Source organism: Brassica rapa, chromosome A01, assembly GCF_000309985.2.
Source record: "Brassica rapa cultivar Chiifu-401-42 chromosome A01, CAAS_Brap_v3.01, whole genome shotgun sequence".
NCBI classification, from domain to species: Eukaryota; Viridiplantae; Streptophyta; class Magnoliopsida; order Brassicales; family Brassicaceae; genus Brassica; species Brassica rapa.
Window position 1 is genome coordinate 9923927 of NC_024795.2, and position 17995 is coordinate 9941921.

General features: G+C 39.4%; 6 protein-coding genes across 8 annotated transcripts; all 6 read left to right on the forward strand.

Annotated features, from left to right (window-relative positions):
• Nucleotides 1-1969: 1969 nt before the first annotated feature.
• LOC103867602 (protein yippee-like At4g27740) lies at nucleotides 1970-2647 on the forward strand. The gene is made up of 2 exons (XM_009145681.3): nucleotides 1970-2209; nucleotides 2298-2647. The coding sequence occupies exons 1-2, from the start codon at nucleotides 2117-2119 to the stop codon at nucleotides 2520-2522; spliced, it is 318 nt and encodes a 105-aa protein (XP_009143929.1). The 5' UTR covers nucleotides 1970-2116; the 3' UTR covers nucleotides 2523-2647.
• A 280-nt stretch (nucleotides 2648-2927) lies between these two features.
• LOC103867611 (protein yippee-like At4g27745) lies at nucleotides 2928-5010 on the forward strand. 3 transcript variants are annotated; one of them, XM_018655380.2, is made up of 4 exons: nucleotides 2928-3251; nucleotides 3509-3550; nucleotides 3651-3802; nucleotides 4564-5010. In XM_018655380.2, exons 3-4 carry the CDS (start codon nucleotides 3710-3712, stop codon nucleotides 4792-4794), a joined length of 324 nt encoding a protein of 107 aa, XP_018510896.1. In that variant the 5' UTR covers nucleotides 2928-3251; nucleotides 3509-3550; nucleotides 3651-3709; the 3' UTR covers nucleotides 4795-5010. The 3 variants fall into 3 exon arrangements, with proteins under 3 accessions (XP_018510896.1, XP_018510895.1, XP_009143940.1); XM_018655379.2 differs by having other exon boundaries at nucleotides 2939-3251; nucleotides 3429-3550; XM_009145692.3 differs by having other exon boundaries at nucleotides 2941-3251; nucleotides 3443-3550.
• A 247-nt stretch (nucleotides 5011-5257) lies between these two features.
• Nucleotides 5258-7070, forward strand: LOC103867618. The gene is made up of 5 exons (XM_009145703.3): nucleotides 5258-5570; nucleotides 5662-5867; nucleotides 5997-6095; nucleotides 6269-6342; nucleotides 6666-7070. The coding sequence occupies exons 1-5, from the start codon at nucleotides 5258-5260 to the stop codon at nucleotides 6889-6891; spliced, it is 918 nt and encodes a 305-aa protein (XP_009143951.1). The 3' UTR covers nucleotides 6892-7070.
• A 665-nt stretch (nucleotides 7071-7735) lies between these two features.
• LOC103867628 (dehydrogenase/reductase SDR family member FEY) lies at nucleotides 7736-10683 on the forward strand. Its single transcript, XM_009145714.3, has 7 exons — nucleotides 7736-8096; nucleotides 8264-8384; nucleotides 8653-8770; nucleotides 9109-9245; nucleotides 9683-9784; nucleotides 9882-9974; nucleotides 10081-10683. Exons 1-7 carry the CDS (start codon nucleotides 7882-7884, stop codon nucleotides 10414-10416), a joined length of 1122 nt encoding a protein of 373 aa, XP_009143962.1. The 5' UTR covers nucleotides 7736-7881; the 3' UTR covers nucleotides 10417-10683.
• A 349-nt stretch (nucleotides 10684-11032) lies between these two features.
• Nucleotides 11033-13528, forward strand: LOC103867637 (acyl-CoA-binding domain-containing protein 2). Its single transcript, XM_009145725.3, has 6 exons — nucleotides 11033-12003; nucleotides 12175-12277; nucleotides 12362-12465; nucleotides 12742-12833; nucleotides 12926-13023; nucleotides 13106-13528. Exons 1-6 carry the CDS (start codon nucleotides 11525-11527, stop codon nucleotides 13283-13285), a joined length of 1056 nt encoding a protein of 351 aa, XP_009143973.1. The 5' UTR covers nucleotides 11033-11524; the 3' UTR covers nucleotides 13286-13528.
• A 125-nt stretch (nucleotides 13529-13653) lies between these two features.
• On the forward strand, nucleotides 13654-15371 carry LOC103867645 (calumenin-A). The gene is made up of 5 exons (XM_009145738.3): nucleotides 13654-14202; nucleotides 14291-14393; nucleotides 14482-14547; nucleotides 14646-14901; nucleotides 14999-15371. Exons 1-5 carry the CDS (start codon nucleotides 13710-13712, stop codon nucleotides 15122-15124), a joined length of 1044 nt encoding a protein of 347 aa, XP_009143986.1. The 5' UTR covers nucleotides 13654-13709; the 3' UTR covers nucleotides 15125-15371.
• Nucleotides 15372-17995: the final 2624 nt, after the last annotated feature.

Genomic DNA, 17995 nt, shown 5'->3' on the forward strand with positions numbered 1-17995 from the left:
TCCTACTAGGCGGAGCTGGAATATGGCGTTGGTGAGAGTATTCCCGGGAGGGTCTGGACGATCTATCGTCGGCGTATCTTGTGCGTTCTCTTGCCTGTGAGCTTCGGCGGAATGAGCTTCTCTCCTGCCACTGTCTTGTTTGTGATTTGTAGGGTCTCTGATGTGAGCTTACTCTTTGTTCCCTATCATTCCTTCTTAAGTTTTCTTCCCCGTTGTAGGCCGCTGAAAACTGGAAGGCTGCACTGTTTCTCTGATCTTTCTCAGGGAGGCTCTTATGCTGATTAGCTGTAGCTGAGGTGATTGTTCTTCCCGAGGCAGCCATTCCCCCTGAGGTACCTTCAGCTCTTCCTTTAGTCTCCTCTTCTCTTGCAATCTTGGCTTTTGCTTCTGCTCTAGCCACTAAGCATTCTTTGAGTTCATGGTCCAGTCTGAGACATTTAGTGCAGTGTTTATCCAAGCGTTCATATACGAGTGTTGTAGCTACCTCGTCGCCATTAGGGAATTCAACCACAGATTCTTTTATCAGGGGGAGTAGTCCATCAATGTGGACTCTCATTCTCGCTGTCTGGGTGGTGATTTCCGCTTTCTCGTAAAGTCCAATATCCTCACCAATGCACTTGATAGTAGCCTCAGTCCAAAGATGGACAGGTAAACCTTGTACTTTAACCCAGAAAGGAATCAGTGAAGGGAATGAGGGTGAGATTGTAGGTTCCCAGCGCTGTAGGATGATCATCCATCTGGCGTAGTGGTAGGGGCGCTGTTCCAGAACTGAGAGAAGATCCGACTCGAGTTCGAATTGGAACTGAAATAATCCATTTCCTAAATCAGAGCCCACCGGCTTGAACTCTGTTTTCCAGTGTTCAGTGAAGAAGGGGATTACAGACCACACCTTCTGGACTGTTTTGTTTGTCACACGCCCTATCAGGGTCAGTGTATGTTTGCGTAGCAGTTCCGAGTTGTCTGGTAGCGGGACTTTCACCCTAGCAGAGCGGGGAGGCAGCTGAGTTCCCATATCCAAACCCTTGCCTTTTTCCGCCGACGAGATTCTTCGATGAGCCATATCTGAGAGGCCTCAGAGATGCTTCTTTAAGTTGTTGAGGGTGTAACAGGAAGGTATGGCTACAACCAACTATCGCTTCAGGGAATCCCCTTAAGTCAAATAGTTGAAAAGATTGAGACCGTTAAAACCCTTCCTGGTTGCTATAGTTCCGCCTGTGTTGTCGTAGGTTGCGTGAATCCACTCCAAAAAGAACGGCAACCTGAGCTTAGGAGATTTCCAAGCTAACCTCTCCCAAAAGATGCTTGGTTTTGGAAGCAGAGGTGAGCTGGTGTTGAGCTGGTGTCTGGTTGCAGGAAATGAAGACCAGAGGATCCTTCATTCTTCAGTCAAGTTTCATCTCCGGGAAGGAGGAGGCGTGAACGGCGGTCCCTCCGACCATGTCGGGGGAAGAACCCGATGTGTAATTCTTCAAGATCGTAGTTCGGACCGAGGGATAATCCCAAAAGAGGAAACAATTCGAATATACGCAGATGTACACGATGGGTAAAAGGCAGTGACGTGGGAGGAAGGGCCTTTTATCCACTGGTTAGTAACTGTCTTCGAAAGCTGTGTCTGAGAGAGAAATCACGCCTTCTATGGGCCTTTCAGATTCAGTTTCTGTCTATTAGAGATATTTCAGGGTGTGTTGAAAAAAAGACGTTTCAAGGTAAGACTCAATAATTAGTTAATTAACAAAAAAGCTAAGACTAGTTACCATTCTATGAAGCTAATCTCATAAGGTAATATCTCAGAAGGTGATCTCCGGTAGCTTCTCCGGCAAATCATCGCCGCAAAACAACTTATTCCCCCTATGAGGAAGCAACAGTCCAAATTTCTGATGAATGAAAATTAACATTCGAATGGGCCTTACGTATATACACCATAAAGGCCTACTATCCGGAAAGCATAAACATTTTAGGCATTGCAATAATGCAAGTGGTTAACGACAGAGACGAGTCAGCGTACAATAATTTCCACATTGCTAACGATAAGAGCCAATAATTATCTTAGTCTCCTCCCTCATCGAGTCTTTGTAATCTCTGATTTCCTTTCTAGCTTCTACATCCATCGAGAACAATGGGAGAAGGCAAAACGCTTCCTACTTATTTCTGCAGAAACTGTGAAAATCCACTAGCTCTCGGTGAAGATCTCATCTCCAAAAAGTTTGTGGTAACAGCAAAATATGAAGATTGTTTGACCAGAATTTTCATTTTTCATTTCTTATCCAACTTTTTTAATATGGTAAAAATGGATATAGGGAGCTTCAGGACCAGCGTTTATGTTTTCTCATGCGATGAACGTGGTGATTGGACCGAAGATTGAGAGGAAACTGATAACCGGATCCTACGTGGTGGCAGATGTGATGTGTGGTAATTGTGGTGAGAAGTTGGGTTGGAAGTATGTGGAGACCTTCCATCTTAGACAGAGGTATAAAGAAGGCATGTTTGTGATCGAGAGGCTCAAGTTGACCAAGAAACTTTAGTCAAGGAAAGTGATGATCATTTGTAATATCTTTTTCTTTGTCAAGAATCATGTTTATATCTACGCCCTTGTTGTATGAATGTGAATATAGTGGTTGTTATTTGTTAATATGCCTTTTCCAAAACTCTTGAAGAGGGAAGATCCGTGTAGAGTGAGAACAGACCCCTCTTAGTCTTTACTTATTGGTCCAATCCAAACCTGAAAACTTAAAAGTTTTACCCTCAACCGTAATGGTTATAAAAATTAACAATTTTCTTTTTAACAAAACGGATAAAATCAATAGTAACGCATGCTACTGACATTTACCTATGATCTCACTGAATTTGTTTTAAAGATTATATAATGACTAGATAGAAGGTATAATGATCTCACTGGAGTATAATTTTTCAGTTAAGAAAAAGAGAGATAATTTTTTGGTTCACAAGTGATGCATGTTTTAAAATTACCTGTATTAATGTTTATGAAAATAGTATAAAACAAAAAGTATTTCAAAATTATAAGAAAAAACTCACTATATGTTTCACATTTCCACTTCGCATCACAGCTTGCTCCTTTTTTTGCATTACTCCCAGTCATAAAAGCAAAAAAACCCAGAAAAAGAAAGTCGTAAGATAGTCGCTTCACGGCGTGATCTGATCACAGAGACTCATAAAGATCAAAACTTTCATCCAACTCCAACCTAAAATCTCTCACAATTATCTTTCTTCCTCGTTCGCTCCGTTAAACCCTAGTAAGATCCCTCAAGATTGAACCCTTTTCGTCTGATTTTTTTTCTCCATCTCATTGTCAAACCTGAATCGTAGTTTTCTCTCAGGGAATATTTTTAACCCTACCAAATGTATTATTTGTGTATTTTTATATTCCTTATGTCTTGTAATAGTACGATTTGTTTATTGAATATTTTGAGGTACTATCGTGTAGAAATTGGAATCTCTCATCCCGCACGCCAACACCTGCCCACTCTTCTTATCCTTTTATTTTCTTCAGACATTAAAGCTTGGAGCTTGACGAACTAGTGATTCTCGAAAGGTTTCTTTTGATCTTCTCTTGTCGTTTAGAATTTTGGTTTCCATGTGGGATCTTGATATGTTTATGGGTTTTGTGATTTCTTTCGATTTCTGGTGAAAAGGTGAGAACTTGATTGATTTGTTTGGAGAAGTTGATCACGCCCTGAAGGTGTTTGATAGAATGGCTCAGTCAATTGGTCCAAGGCTGTATAGTTGCTGCAACTGTAGGAACCATGTGGGACTTCACGATGATATTATCTCTAAGGCTTTTCAGGTGAGAATCAACTTCATCATCCCTTTTGTTTTGCTTGTGTCCCTTATGGTATATGTAGAGAGAGAGTTAAGTGGAGAATCACACTAAGACTAGTTGGAGCTCTGATAATCTGTCTGTCTCTCAGATTTTAGGAAAAAGCCTTGACTTTATTGTCGTTTTTATCGAATTTGGAATGATAGTCCTGTTCTTTTTGGAGACGCAGCCGCAGCGTCCGCGTTTCAACAATATAAAGCAAATAACTATCATCATCATCTAATTGATGACGCTGGGTTTTGTAAAAACAACTGCTTCCTCGGTATTTTCCAGTCGCTGCGTCAAGTTCAACCCAGAAAATACGACGCTCGAAATTTCAGCGGCAGCGGTGATTCCGTTTTTATATCTCGGATTGTCCGTTGCGTCTGTTTTTAATCAGAAGATCAAAAGAATATCCTCCTGCCCTAGCTTTATTTTCTGCCGCTGCCGCTAGTTTTGGCGTTTATAAAACGAACATGCCTGATCAATGCTACTAAAGTAATCAAGGGTGCATTTTCCCACCAAGCTACCTGTTTGTTGGTTTTGTGAAAGAGAAACAAAACATAAGACTCAAAGAAGTAGCCTTTGACTCATTGTTATAAATAACAACAAGACTAGTCAGTCTTTGAATATGCTAAGATCATTTCAAAAGCTATATTGTTAGACAGAGGCTCCTGGCCATTACATGTTACTCGGTTTTGAATAACATTTTCAGTTTGAGTTCCTAACCTATGGTTCTTAATTTTCAGGGAAGAACCGGGAGAGCCTTCCTCTTCTCCCACGCAATGAACATTGTGGTTGGGCCTAAAGAAGACCGGCATCTTCTTACGGGTCTCCACACTGTGGCTGACATATCTTGTGCTGACTGCAATGAACCCTTGGGCTGGAAGTACGAGCGAGCCTACGAGAGCTCACAAAAGTACAAGGAGGGCAAGTTCATATTCGAAAAGGCTAAGATTGTCAAGGAGGAGGATTGGTAGTGAAAGCAACATGTTGAATTCATTATTGGATTGACTCAAAAAACTGTACATAGATAAAACCTTGGCTTTGTCGATTCCAATCTTTATGGATTTCACAAGTCTATCATCATCCATTATTCGGTTCGTTATCTCTCTCGCCTGCATGCTGTTAAATATGTCAGTCTCTTGTGTTTAAGTGGATGTTTACATAATATATATATACATTAATTATGGATATGTTCTTCGTTCAAGGCTTCTCTGTAAATGAAGTTAAGTCAGACCTTTCTTTGTAAATAATAATATACTTGTAGATAATCAATCCATAGGAAGAAAGAACTGCGTGCCGTTTTCTCATCAAGCACCTAACATCGACGTAGACAACCTGCTGTTTTTTGTCTACCACAGCCAACTGGTCGCCGTTTTTCTGACGAATTGCCAACGAAAGTTGAGCAATGTGATTACAGAGAGAGAGAGAGGGAAAGAGATGTATCTGAAGAAGCCGATCTGGAGCGATGGCCCGTCAGCGACGCCGGAGAATCCGTCGGGATCGGAGAACGGTGAGGAGACCGACGCGGCGACGATGGTAGTTGAAGAGCTGGTGACATCACTCAACACACAGAGACTCTACAGGGAGCTAACGCTATCCCTCCGAACAGGCTTACGCGACGCTTGCGCTGAATTCTCCTTCCTCCGCATCCGCGGCCTTCGATCTCTTCTCAAAACTCTCCGATCTATCGCCGAATCAGACTCCATCATCCGCCTCTTCTCCCACACCCAAACCGTCTCCGATCTCCAACGTACGTCCGAATAATCTTAATTTCTCCCTTTGTTACCGTGTTGTAATGTGTTTCTCTGATGATGATGATGTGGATCGTCGTGATATCGCAGTGGTTCCGGTGCTTTTTCGGCATTCGTTGAAAGAAGGGGAGGATGATAGAGTGACGAGCTTGGATCACATATTCAGCGTGGAGCCGATGAAGATAACGAGTCCTTCTACGGATGATGAGGTCGCGGTTGCTCTTAGGGTTCTCGAAGGGTGCTGCCTTCTCCATCCTCAGAGCACTGTTCTCGCTCATAAACACGGCGCAGTCCGCGTAAGACTCTCTTTTGTGTAACATTTGATTAGAAGCGGTTGGCTATTAACTGATTAGGTGCATAGAACTGCAATAGAACTCTAGAACGTAGACTACTTGTGACATAAGTTTCTTGTATATATGTTATAGGTAATGATGAATATATTATCAACACGAGGAGTACTTGAGCAAGGTGCCTGCTTAGATGCCTTAATCTCAATATTGCTGGATTCTTCAGCAAACCAGGTGGTAAGTATCAGCTTCTCTGTTCTGATAACAACTTCTGTATTCGGAAAATAATTAGAGAGCAGTTTGTTTCTGTCAATAGTAGAAATCAATGGAACAAACTGGCTTTTGGCATTTTAAATGCTACTTTTGTTTAATGTTTTCTCATTTATCCTTTTGTATTTTTTTGGTAACAGGATTTTGGAGCCTGCAATGGGATTGAGGAGGTTGCAATGCTCATGCGAGACAAACAAGCTGATGAAAATCTCAGGTGGAATTTCCCTTGCAAGTTTTTGTTCTCATTTTTTTTTCCAATGAGCCATTGAGCCATTAGATTACTAATAGCTGTCAACAAAGATTCATTTCCTATTTTTCGCTTCTGTTTTTGATGTTGTCAGTAGCTTTTGGATATGTTCCTTTGTCAAAATCATAGAATAGCCTTTTGCATTGTCTAGTATGTATGCTCATGCATTCTCAAGAGTTTCCTACTCTGAGGTCATTGGTAGTGGCATCAACAAGATTGTCCACTTCGGGTCAAAAAGTTTCGTTTATTTGGGCTCTTTCGGTCATGTTATAGTTCTTACTGATTTGCAGGTTAAGATGCGGAGAGTTCTTACTACTGTTAGTTGGACATGTGAATGGGAAGGATCGATCGCCCATTGCGAGTGTAAATGAAGACATTAGGCGCCTTTTGGGTGAAAAATCCGCTTCTTTGATATGGGCAGCGAGTCAATTCGGTTCAACAGGTGACCCTGAGCAAAGAATCACTGCCCTTCACATCCAGGCTGGTAGAGTGCTCGAGTCCCTTGACTTGTACTAATTGTCAAACTCCGTCTGTTGATTCTTTTTTTCCCTCTTTAAATGTGTGTAAAAAACTATCCAAACTCTTCAATATCATTTACCATTATTCTTCTAAGCTTGGAGGAACTTTTGTATTAGCCTCTCATATCATATTTCTGTACATTAAATCATTATCAAAATCTCAACGTACTGATGTCATTCTTGCCTACAAAATACAAAATCAGTTAATGATGCACTAAATAATAACCGATCACTTGAAAAATTAGGCATGGGCATATCATGTCAGGTCTCGGTCTTTCGAGTCTTAGATATTTAGACTTAATATGTCGGGTCTGGATCTTTCGAGTCTTAGATATTTAGACTCAATATAGTAACTAAAATTTCAGTTCGGGTCTAGATTTTTCGAGTCTTAGATATTTAGACTTAATATGGTAACTAAAATTTTAGTTCGGGTTCAGTTTAGGTTTTGTTGGGTCCGTGTCAATTTGGCTTTAGATAATTAGATCCAATAGGGTAATTAGAATTTGTCGGTTTGGATTCGGTTCGTGTCAGATTCCGTTCGGATCTTGTTGAGTCATGCCTGAAAAAAATACCCAAAACACATAAAAATATCTGAAATATTTAAATATTCAAAATATATCCGAAATTTTATCAGATTATCCGAAATATATTTTAAAAATCTAAAATTTTATCCGAAATCCAAAACTAAACCCGAAAATTCTAACCCGAAACTTAAAAAAATATCTGTAATACCAAAAAAAATACTGAAAATATTCTAGATGTTTGGGGTATTTTGGGTATGGGTTTCGAGTTCGGATCGGGTCTGGGTCCAGCATATGATCAATCATACTCAGTGTGGGTCATAAAATTGCGTCGGCCCATAATGCCTTCCACGATTTGAGGCTATTTGTTTTTAATGAAGTCCTAGATTTTGACGGAAATACACTTGTTGTCTCTTTTCTCACTGCGTATAATAACGTCATAGATCTAGCTCCCGAAGAAGAAGAAGATGAGTGAGGAAACGGCGTCGTCTCCGTCTCTGACGAAGAAGAAGAGTTTGGGATGGATGGAGTGGATGAGAGGATGGAGCAGCGTTTTCGGGGAGATTCTCTTCCAGAGGATCACGGCCTCTCATTTGCAGAACCCTCTCCCTCTTCCTCCCGTCAACGACCTCACTTGCATCGTCACTGGCTCCACCAGCGGCATTGGCCGTGAAACCGCTAGGTTTTTTCTCTTCCTCCCGACTAAGTTCATTTGCTTCTTCGTTTGATTTCCGATTCACTACCAATCGCGAGTTTGAGGATTGCTGGCTGATACCACAACGAAGTTGCTTTTCATTTTGGGACTCGTTGGATACCTTTAAAGTAGCTCTTTTGCATCTTTGTTGGCAGGCAGCTTGCAGAGGCTGGTGCTCATGTTGTGATGGCTGTGAGGAACACAAAGGCAGCTCAGGAGCTCATTCAGCAATGGCAGAACGAGTGGTCTGGTAGAGGTCTCCCACTTAATATCGAGGTACAATCTTATTGTTTACTATGATATATATACATTATAGTTTGTGGCTAATAATGTGTATTGCTCGGACTGCAAAATAGTCAATCAAGGATGTGTATTAGCATATGTGATTCTATTTTGTACAAAGGAAACTTCAAGCCATATGGGATCTAGTTAGGCTGTGGGTTACTAAGCCTGTTTCGTGTACATTAGTTATAAGAACGAGAGTACTTACTGGTTTTGTTACATCTAGATAGCTGATGATGATATTCTTTTTGCTTTTGTAAAGGCTATGGAACTTGATCTTCTCTCGCTGGACTCTGTCGCGAGATTTGCCGATGCTTGGAACGCTCGTTTAGGTCCTTTGCATGTTCTCATTAACAATGCCGGCATCTTTGCCATGGGAGGTTGGTTTTGTTGCCCTTTTAGCTATAAAGCATTGTTTTTCTTTCTCTCCGTTTGTTTTCTTCTTCAACTTTCAATGCTAAGAAGATTTCAAAGTAATACTTGTGCATCATTCACCACCACCATCATCACCATCATCAAATTCCAGCATGGTGGATTATATTAGTGAGAACTGACTGTAAACTTTAACGCTTATGACTTTTTATAGTAAGTCTACTACGATTGCCCATTTATAGAACTCTGTCCGTTGTTTTTTTTTTAAATGACTGCGGCTACATTTTCTGCAGTAAATGTTGAGGTAAGAAACCAACTAAATTGCTATCCTCCCTTATTTGTGCAGAGGCGCAAAAATTCTCAGAGGATGGATACGAGCAGCATATGCAAGTTAATCATTTAGCTCCATCGCTTCTTTCAGTACTCCTTTTGCCGTCCCTAATCCGAGGTTCTCCTAGCCGAGTCATTAATGTGAATTCCGTGGTAAGTGTATCACTAACACTACAGGCTCCAAGTATGTGCTCCCTAGTTTCTATGCTCTTTGGTATGAGTAAATGTTGAAGAATATCTGATTTATATTTATATTTCATGATTTGAAAAGCTCTGGTCTTGTCAATTGATTGCAGAACATATAGACAAATAATGTAGGTTCTCTCTAAATCGCTGAACTACATATTCGTTTTTTTTAATCAATAGTAGAGTCTTGGTACTGAAAAGCGAAAGAAACCCAAGCTTGCTGAAAGGTTTTTGACCCAAAATATAATACAGTGACCGGATTCTACCACCTGTATTCATAATTGTTTATTTCAGTGAAACATTGTGTCATGGCTGTTTGTATGAAAGTGGAACAATTTATATATATCGTCTCTGGTGATTATTTTTTCATGCAAGATAATGGATTGTCGGATTCACTTTTTCAGATGCATAGTGTTGGGTTCGTTGACCCGGACGACATGAATGTTGTTTCTGGTAGCCGTAAGTATTCAAGCGTTGTAGGATACTCGAGCAGCAAGCTTGCCCAGGTTAGCATACAGTAATGGTATTTAATTTTTCCAACTGCTACGCAATTTTCTTTTTTAGAAACTGGTGACTAAGTCTTTGGTTCCCTTCATTTTCCAGATTATGTTTAGTAGCGTTCTTTTCAAAAAGCTGCCTCTGGAAACAGGAGTTAGCGTTATGTGTCTATCCCCTGGTGTTGTCCTAACAAATGTTGTGAGTGTTAGCATAACTCCATTTAGTTACAAGTGCAGGATGTACACCCATTCTGTTTTTTTTAGAACTTCATTTGCATAAAAAATGCCTTTTCTGTATTTTATAGGCAAGGGATCTACCAAGGTTTCTTCAGTTTCTCTACGCCTTGATACCTTATTTCATATTTTCATCCCAAGAAGGTTGTAGAAGTACTCTCTTCTCGGCCACAGACCCTCAGATTCCAGAGTACTGGGAAACACTAAAGAACGATGATTGGCCTGTTTGTCCATTCATTTCTCAAGATTGCCGCCCGGCAAATCCTTCAGAAGAATCACACAACACAGAAACTGCACAGAGAGTGTGGGAAAAGACATTGGAGATGGTGGGTCTTCCTCTCGACGCAGTTGAGAAGCTCATAGAAGGGGAAAAAGTCCAATGCCGTTATGGAGCACAAGAAGAATAGTGTTTAAAAAAACAAAATTCCACAGGTTGAATGTCCCCTTACTAATCAAACGGTAAGTATTGAGAAATAGCATCTCTCTCTTTTGTTTCTTTTGATCTACTGTACACTGGGGACTGAATCCCCCAGACCCAAGGCATGTGGTTTGGTTAAGAAAAGGACAAGGTTGGGTGTGAGAATTTGTTTGATTGTTGGTTAAAAGGCATGCTTGAGCTGCCATTCCATGGCTTACTTGTAAGTCTTCTTCAAGTGTATCTGAGTTAAAAGATATTTAGTAGTGTGGTAGCCTAGTTTAGTCTGGTGGGTAGTTTCCTAGTTTGTGTACTGTGCAGTCACGTTTCTCTTGTATTTATACCAGTGAAAGCATGCATCTCTCTCATCTCTCATCGACAAAAGTGATACAATCTCCCTTCCACTTTCCCAATGTTTCTTGCTTAAATGAGTATTCCATGAAAGTGATTCTCACTCACGCATGAGTTGGGTACTCTCTTCATGAGATGCTCATTTGAGCAAGCAACGTTTGAAAGTGGAACTATTTAATATTGTGTATCGAGTTTTTTATCTTTCCTTGTAAAGATAGGAAAGGGAACAAGAGAGTTGGATTTCATTTTCGTCCCCACTTCCACGTGAATCTAATGCGTTCAAGTCTGTGGACTAGCTTTTTCTTATGTTAATGGATACATTTAATCTAACGTGTCGTATGATTGAAGCCTTTAAATCATCCACACCATGCACGTCTTCTCTTATTTTCTACCACCACCACCACCACACCTTGACATGAATTCAATTCTTCTAGTTGGTTAGGTCAGGTAAGAAAATAAAGATTAGGGCGGGCACAACACGTACGCTTCTTCGTTCTTCCCCAGTTTAGACGTTTTTGTGATCTGTCGTCACTCGTCGCCAAGTGTTTTTTTTGTTGTGTCGTTTTTAACTTCAAAAAGAAAAAAGAAAAAGTCTTAAACGCATACAAGTCTTTTTGTTTTTTGTTGGTTTAATGAATCAGAGTTTGTTCCTTTTGGTCACTCCAGATCCCTAGGGTTTCCTTCTTCTTCCTCCTCCTCCTCGTGACTGTGTTTTGGATTAGTTAGGGTTTTTAATATTTCAGAAAAAAATGGGTGATTGGGCTCAGCTTGCTCAGTCTGTGATCATAGGTCTGATCTTCTCCTACCTATTAGCTAAACTCATCTCGATCGTCGTCACGTTTAAAGAAGACAACCTCTCCCTCACTCGCCACCACGATCCCGAACCGGAATCGAAGAATCTTAAACCGGAGGTTGACTCGCGCCGCATCGAGTCTTCTACCGACGAGGCTGACTCGCTCGTCGCGGAGCAAGGTAGCTCAAGAGGCGATAGCGTCGCTGGTGACACCGAGGAAGACGACGATGATTGGGAAGGCGTTGAGAGCACGGAACTCGACGAGGCGTTCAGCGCCGCTACTCTCTTTGTGACTACCGCCGCCTCGGATCGGCTGTCGCAGAAGGTCCCTAGCGAGGTTCAGCAGCAGCTTTACGGATTGTATAAGATCGTTACGGAAGGGCCTTGTACTGCTCCTCAGCCTTCTGCTCTCAAAATCACTGCTCGTGCCAAGTGGTATCTCTCTCTCTGTACAGATCAAATTTAAGGAGGAATTGTATTATTGAGTGAACCTTTTTTGCCTGTGTGCTGGAGATGATGTGGTGTTGATTGTTTAGTGGCTTGTACTTTGTTGAAAGACTGCAAGTTCATTGATTGGAAGTTTTCGTTGATCTTGGTCTGTTACAGGCAAGCATGGCAGAAACTGGGTGCTATGCCCCCTGAGGAAGCGATGGAGAAGTATATTGAGATTGTCACTCAGCTCTACCCAACTTGGTTAGACGGTGGCGTGGTACAGAGCCTTTTTTCCCCCTTCTTTATTTTCGTTTTATTGCCTCTGAACTGCTCATGTGCTTTTTATCTGCTCGCATACCAGAAAGCCGGAAGTGGAAGTAAGGATGAGGCAGTCTCCAACACAGGAGGAACCATGGGGCCAGTTTTTAGCTCATTGGTTTATGAAGAGGAATCCGAAAATGAGTTGTAAGGTTCTTCTCTTGTATTCTTATGTGTGTTTTTACTTGTTGAGGTCTATACTGCTGACTGTCTAGATTAGATTGTAATTTTCACATCAGAGCTTCTTTGAAAACCTCAATGGATATGTAACAACTTTTATAAGTGAACTGGCTGCTATTGTCCTTGACGAGTTCATGGAACTTGGAACCTTTTTCTTTTCGTTTCCTGTCTATCTGATTCTGAATGGGACACTTATCCCTCTAGGCATTCATCCATGCGTTCCTATTCTGTTTTGTATCTCAGGAAGATTGATGCCATCCATGAATTTGCTAGAGAAGGAGAAGTCGAGAGTTTGCTTAAAAGCATTGAAAGCGGCATTCCTGTAAATGCAAAGGGTTAGTTAGTATCTGCTTTGTTTTATTCCTTTTTTCGTGGAACTTCGTTCTCTTGATGTTGGATTTGCATTCTAATTCCCCGTAAACTGCAGACAGTGAAGGTCGCACACCATTGCACTGGGCTATAGACCGTGGCCACTTCGAAATTGCTAAGCTTCTAGTCGATAAGAACGCTGATGTGAATGCTAAGGTGAAGAAAGAGAACTTTCCCTTGATATGCAAACGTACCAACATCTTTATTCATATGTTTATTGTTTCATTCTGTTGAACAGGACAACGAAGGCCAAACTCCTTTGCATTACGCTGTTGTCTGCGACAGAGAAGCCATCGCCGAGTTCTTGGTGAAGCAGAAAGCTAACACAGCCTCTAAAGATGATGACGGAAACTCTCCGGTGGATCTTTGTGAATCAGACTGGCCCTGGCTCAGAGAGACTGCAAAGCAGACAGACTAAAAACAAATACTAACCACAGAGAGAGTGCCTCCTCTTCTCTACTTCCGCAATGTATATGACTTAGTAAGAAACTTTCCTTTAAATTTCAACTCTCATCTCTACCATATCGTTTCCAACAGTAACTCACTTGGATGTTTCTCAGTCTTGTCCTTATATTGCAACAGTCTTTTGTTCCCTCAGGTTTATGAAACACATATCGTAACCGGTTTTTATTGGTTTGCTATATAAAGAGAGGGTTTTTTTTCTGTTCTTGTCATTATTTGGATAACCGACTTTGGCGGTAACAACGGTTAACAATCAATGGCCAATGAGAATTATGGCTTAACCTCAATAAAGCAAATACGAAAACAAAATTAGCAAACTTCGTGGCCCTTTCATCCTCTCTCTCTCTCTCCCATTCAACCCCGCCTTGAGCTACCGGAAGATGGCCAAGGTGGTGGTTTACACGTTACTGACCACCATCTTCATCATTGGTGTCCTCCTCTTCCTTACTCCTTGTAAACACAACGAGGCTCAATCCGTTGAGGCCCTCATAACCCGCCGCCTCGGACGCAGGCTCGTAACGCCGGTGTTTGACCCTATCGTGACCAGAATCGAGAGGTTGTCTCATGAGAAAGAAGCAAACACCACCGTTGAGGCTGTTGCGAAGGAGGAGAAAGATGATATGTTTGATGAGTATTTTTCGCAAGAGAGGAGGCTAAACACGACGATGAGGATCAAATTCTTGTTTCCTCTGCTCGACGGGGCACCGAGAGATGGGTTTGTTAGCTTGAAAGAGCTTCAAACGTGGATGATGCAGCAGACAGAGGACAACATGGGTTACAGAACCGCCAACGAGCTTGAGCTACAAGATAAAGACAAGGATGGTGTCATAACCTTTGAAGAGTATCTGCCTCAATTCTCTAGAGAAGACATTGGTAATTAACTAAGTAGCTTGTATTTGATTAACTAAGCATGTTCTCCGAGATATTTCTTCTTAAATATGCAAACAATACATGAAAACAGAGAAAAACGAGAAAAGTCACGGTGGAGCTGGTTGGTGGATGGAGCAATTCAAGAATGCTGATTTTGATCATAATGGCTATCTCGACATCGAAGAGTTCAACAAGTAATTAACGCTTTGGAAGATCTCATTTCTACTACTAGTTAAGTTTATCACATACAATATTCCAAAATAACATGAAAAAACATTGCAGCTTCTTGCACCCTGAAGACAGCAGAAACGGAGATGTTCAAAGATGGGTTCTACGAGAGCGAATGACGTAAGAACGTTTTGTGAATATACTTCTTGATTGCATGAACCATGAAGCTTATAAAAAGTGACCTGGTACGTTTTTTCTTTTTGATATATACACAATAGGGGCATGGACACGAACGGTGATGGGAAGCTAGAGTACAAAGAGTTTGTAAAGAACGCATACGAAATGTACAAAGAGTTTGCAAAGTTCGAGACGGAAGAAGACGAGAATGTGCCAACGGCTCAGCTTCTGTTCGCAGAGCTTGACAGAGACAAAGACAGGTTCCTCGTGGCCGATGAGCTTCGACCCATTTTGCATTATCTTCAACCTGGTGAGCTGAGTTACGCCAAATACTACTCTACTTTCCTTTGCCATGAGGTGAGTCTCCTTTGTCCACCAAAATTTCATAACCTTTGAAAATATATTTTAGACCTTTTGTAATATGAAATTTGTATTTTTTGTTCTTGGAATTAAGGCGGATGAAGATAAAGATGGTAAACTATCACTTGAAGAGATGTTAAACCACGAAGATGTGTTTTACAAGGCAGTTCATCACGAGGACTTGGACGACGAAGACTACTTTGATCATGATGAACTCTAAACTTTTTTTTTGGTGTGCTTTCCTTCAAATTCAAGCAAAAGTTTTGGTTATAATTGACTTCCTTCTTCTCGTCTAGATTGGTTTTAAATCTTTTGATGATTACTTTTGCTGATTTATTTTGTATACCATTTAGTTGTCCTCTAGTTATAACATGTATAACTAGGTGGATTCCCGCAGTTTCGCGGGTTTGAATGTTTTGTAACAATATATTTATTATAATTTTTTTAATTAAAATATGTTTTTATCATAATGTGTTTTTTAAAATTATTTTTCTAAGAAGAATTGTTAAAAAAAAGATAAATATGACTATTTTAAATATTTTTTGATATTTTGTATTGATAATTGTACTAAAATTAGTTATGTATAATATTCATGATTCAGTTTTTAATAAAATTACTTAAGTTTTAAAGATATATAATACTGAAACTTCTGAAATATTTTATATAGTTTAGAAATGCTTGATTGGTAAAAATGATTTTATGAAGAATTAAATATATTATATAAATCAAATATTTAGTTACCATAAATTATTTTGTGCAATATATTTAAGTCGTTTGGATACTCATAAAACTATTTCTAAAACTAATTTTCGTACTCATAGAATAAATAAAAATTTAAAATCCATTAACAAATCAAATTATAATATTTTTCTCAAACTCTATATATGATCGACACCTAAGAAAAAACCAATTAAGTAATTTATCATTTAATATAAAATGAAATTTAAAATATATTTTATAAATTAATTTATAAGCTTGTATAAATAAATTAAAACCTCTTATCTAAACTATTAAGGCAGAAGTACAAATAATACTCACTCCTTAAAGTTGCACAAAAATTACATTCTAATGCCACTGGAATTAAAACACAGTAGTTTTATCTCCTTACTAAACGTGATTAAACCTACGACATTGCCCCACATAATAACGGCGGCTTTCGTCGAGCTCTCCTCAGCTATAACACCAGCCTATGTAATCTCTCTCTCTCTCTCTCTCTCTCTCTCTCTCTCTCTCTCTCTCTCTCTCTCTCTCTCTCTCTCTCTCTCTCTCTCTCTCTCTCTCTGTTTTTGTCTCTGAAGTCTCAAAGTTGATTTATTTGATATGTGATTTGGGGTTTTGAAGATGATCCCTGGTGATCCAAAGCAGCTGGAGATCCTTACTGTACTTTCTTCGTGGGTCGAATCTCCTCTCATCTTACGTCGGAGGAGACTCTTCGTGAGGTAAGAGTATGTGTTTTATACGTGGAATTACACTTTTGTTGTAGGAGTGAGGATAAAGGCTCTTCTTTACAGGCTATGCATAAATACGATAAAGTTAAGAGCTTTCTGCTGGTTAAACACATTGGTAAAGGCTTTGCAATTGCTCTGCTTTATGATCTTACTTCTGTTGGTTTGTACACATATTGTCTTAGCATAACTGTGTTGATTATACATTATGTTGTTACATTTCGATTAGTGAGGGTGCTTCACGAGGATATGCTTTTGTGGAGTATGAGCCTGAGAAGGAGATGTGTCGTGCTTACGAGGTACTAGGTGATGCTTACTTTTTTTTTGTTCTTTAAAGCTGTTTGAAATGTACATTTTCTGTATCAACAGTGGAGTTTAGTTGTCGGAAAGAAATGTTCTTTTGTGATGGTTTCTTGTAGGATGCTCATCATTCATTTATTGATAGTCGAGAGATTATTGTTGATTATAAGAGGCAACAATTGATGCCTTGATGGATGATCAGGTGAGTGCCATTCTCTTACTATCCCCTAAGAGTTAGGTCTTCATCATCCCTTAGATTAATCTTTGTTATTCTTCTCTGGAAAAGGAGATGGACTTGGTGGTAGGAAAGAATCTGGACAACTTCGTTTTAGAGGATGAGAAAGACCTTTTTGTGCTCCCTTTGCTCTCCTTCTTTTAGCATGTTCCAAACAACTATAACCAGCAGAGAGTATCCAGCTTCCACCAGAGGGAATATTATATCACGGACTTATTGGAGAAAACAAGTAACTATGCCGGCTAAGCATAGACTTTGACCCATGGGTATACCTTCCTAATATATATGAACCACATATATATTTTTGTAAACGTGAGGAAGCTCTAAAACATTCAATCTTGGAGAAAACAAGTAACTTTGACGGGTTTGTTATAAAGCTTGCTCCTTTATATGATCTTGACCAAGCTCTAAGCCTGGCTCAAGTAGCCGTATGTGATCTTCAAAGTTCTAGAGCAGACGGTAATTGTATTGCTTGTGGACTGTGGTACAAGTTAAAAAAAAAAACACATGATGGACTCTGAGTCATTCTTTTCCAAATAGCCACTGTGTTTTTGTTCTTTACAAAACTATACTGAAGTTTTTTTCTCAAAAATTGTGGTACAATTGTTTTTTTCGGTTACTTGCTTTCATTATTTTTTATGTTTCTGTCTAAATAATTTATTTGTTTTAAAAAATCAATATAAAATTTGAACTTATATTTAACTATAAATCCCAATGTTAATAGTATAATTTCGTAAAACTATAAAAAACGTTAATATCTTACAATTTAATTTTTATTTTACCAAAATCGACATAATCTCATAATTCATAAATAGATGCAAAACACATTGAACATAACACATCATTGACAAAACTTATGAATTTATAACAAGAAAATAAAAATAATTGTTTATGACATTGTTAAAAGTTAAAAACATGAATAAACCCGTGCGGGTGCACGGGTCAAAGGCTAGTCATAATTTAAAACATATGCAAGCCAAGATAAATAATTTTATAATTCTAAAAATTATTGACAATCAATTTATAACAGTTTTTTAAGATTTCATAAATGATCGACACATAACCAAAAATCTCATAAATGATTTCTCAATTAATATATAGTAGGATATAA

Excerpts from the sequence above, each read along its gene's own strand:
- LOC103867602 (XM_009145681.3), top strand. The coding sequence starts at position 2,117 with ATGGGAGAAGGCAAAACGCTTCCTACTTATTTCTGCAGAAACTGTGAA. Across the intron at positions 2,210-2,297 it reads TCATCTCCAAAAAGTTTGTG|GGAGCTTCAGGACCAGCGTT; the intron begins GTAACAGCAAAA and ends AAATGGATATAG.
- LOC103867628 (XM_009145714.3), top strand. The coding sequence starts at position 7,882 with ATGAGTGAGGAAACGGCGTCGTCTCCGTCTCTGACGAAGAAGAAGAGT. Across the intron at positions 9,785-9,881 it reads CGAGCAGCAAGCTTGCCCAG|ATTATGTTTAGTAGCGTTCT; the intron begins GTTAGCATACAG and ends TTCATTTTCCAG. Across the intron at positions 9,975-10,080 it reads GTGTTGTCCTAACAAATGTT|GCAAGGGATCTACCAAGGTT; the intron begins GTGAGTGTTAGC and ends TGTATTTTATAG.
- LOC103867645 (XM_009145738.3), top strand. The coding sequence starts at position 13,710 with ATGGCCAAGGTGGTGGTTTACACGTTACTGACCACCATCTTCATCATT. Across the intron at positions 14,203-14,290 it reads ATTCTCTAGAGAAGACATTG|AGAAAAACGAGAAAAGTCAC; the intron begins GTAATTAACTAA and ends ACATGAAAACAG. Across the intron at positions 14,394-14,481 it reads GACATCGAAGAGTTCAACAA|CTTCTTGCACCCTGAAGACA; the intron begins GTAATTAACGCT and ends AAAACATTGCAG.
- LOC103867618 (XM_009145703.3), top strand. The coding sequence starts at position 5,258 with ATGTATCTGAAGAAGCCGATCTGGAGCGATGGCCCGTCAGCGACGCCG. Across the intron at positions 5,868-5,996 it reads ATAAACACGGCGCAGTCCGC|GTAATGATGAATATATTATC; the intron begins GTAAGACTCTCT and ends TATATGTTATAG. Across the intron at positions 6,096-6,268 it reads ATTCTTCAGCAAACCAGGTG|GATTTTGGAGCCTGCAATGG; the intron begins GTAAGTATCAGC and ends TTTTGGTAACAG.
- LOC103867611 (XM_018655380.2), top strand. The coding sequence starts at position 3,710 with ATGGCTCAGTCAATTGGTCCAAGGCTGTATAGTTGCTGCAACTGTAGG. Across the intron at positions 3,803-4,563 it reads TTATCTCTAAGGCTTTTCAG|GGAAGAACCGGGAGAGCCTT; the intron begins GTGAGAATCAAC and ends CTTAATTTTCAG.
- LOC103867637 (XM_009145725.3), top strand. The coding sequence starts at position 11,525 with ATGGGTGATTGGGCTCAGCTTGCTCAGTCTGTGATCATAGGTCTGATC. Across the intron at positions 12,004-12,174 it reads ATCACTGCTCGTGCCAAGTG|GCAAGCATGGCAGAAACTGG; the intron begins GTATCTCTCTCT and ends GGTCTGTTACAG. Across the intron at positions 12,834-12,925 it reads CATTCCTGTAAATGCAAAGG|ACAGTGAAGGTCGCACACCA; the intron begins GTTAGTTAGTAT and ends CGTAAACTGCAG.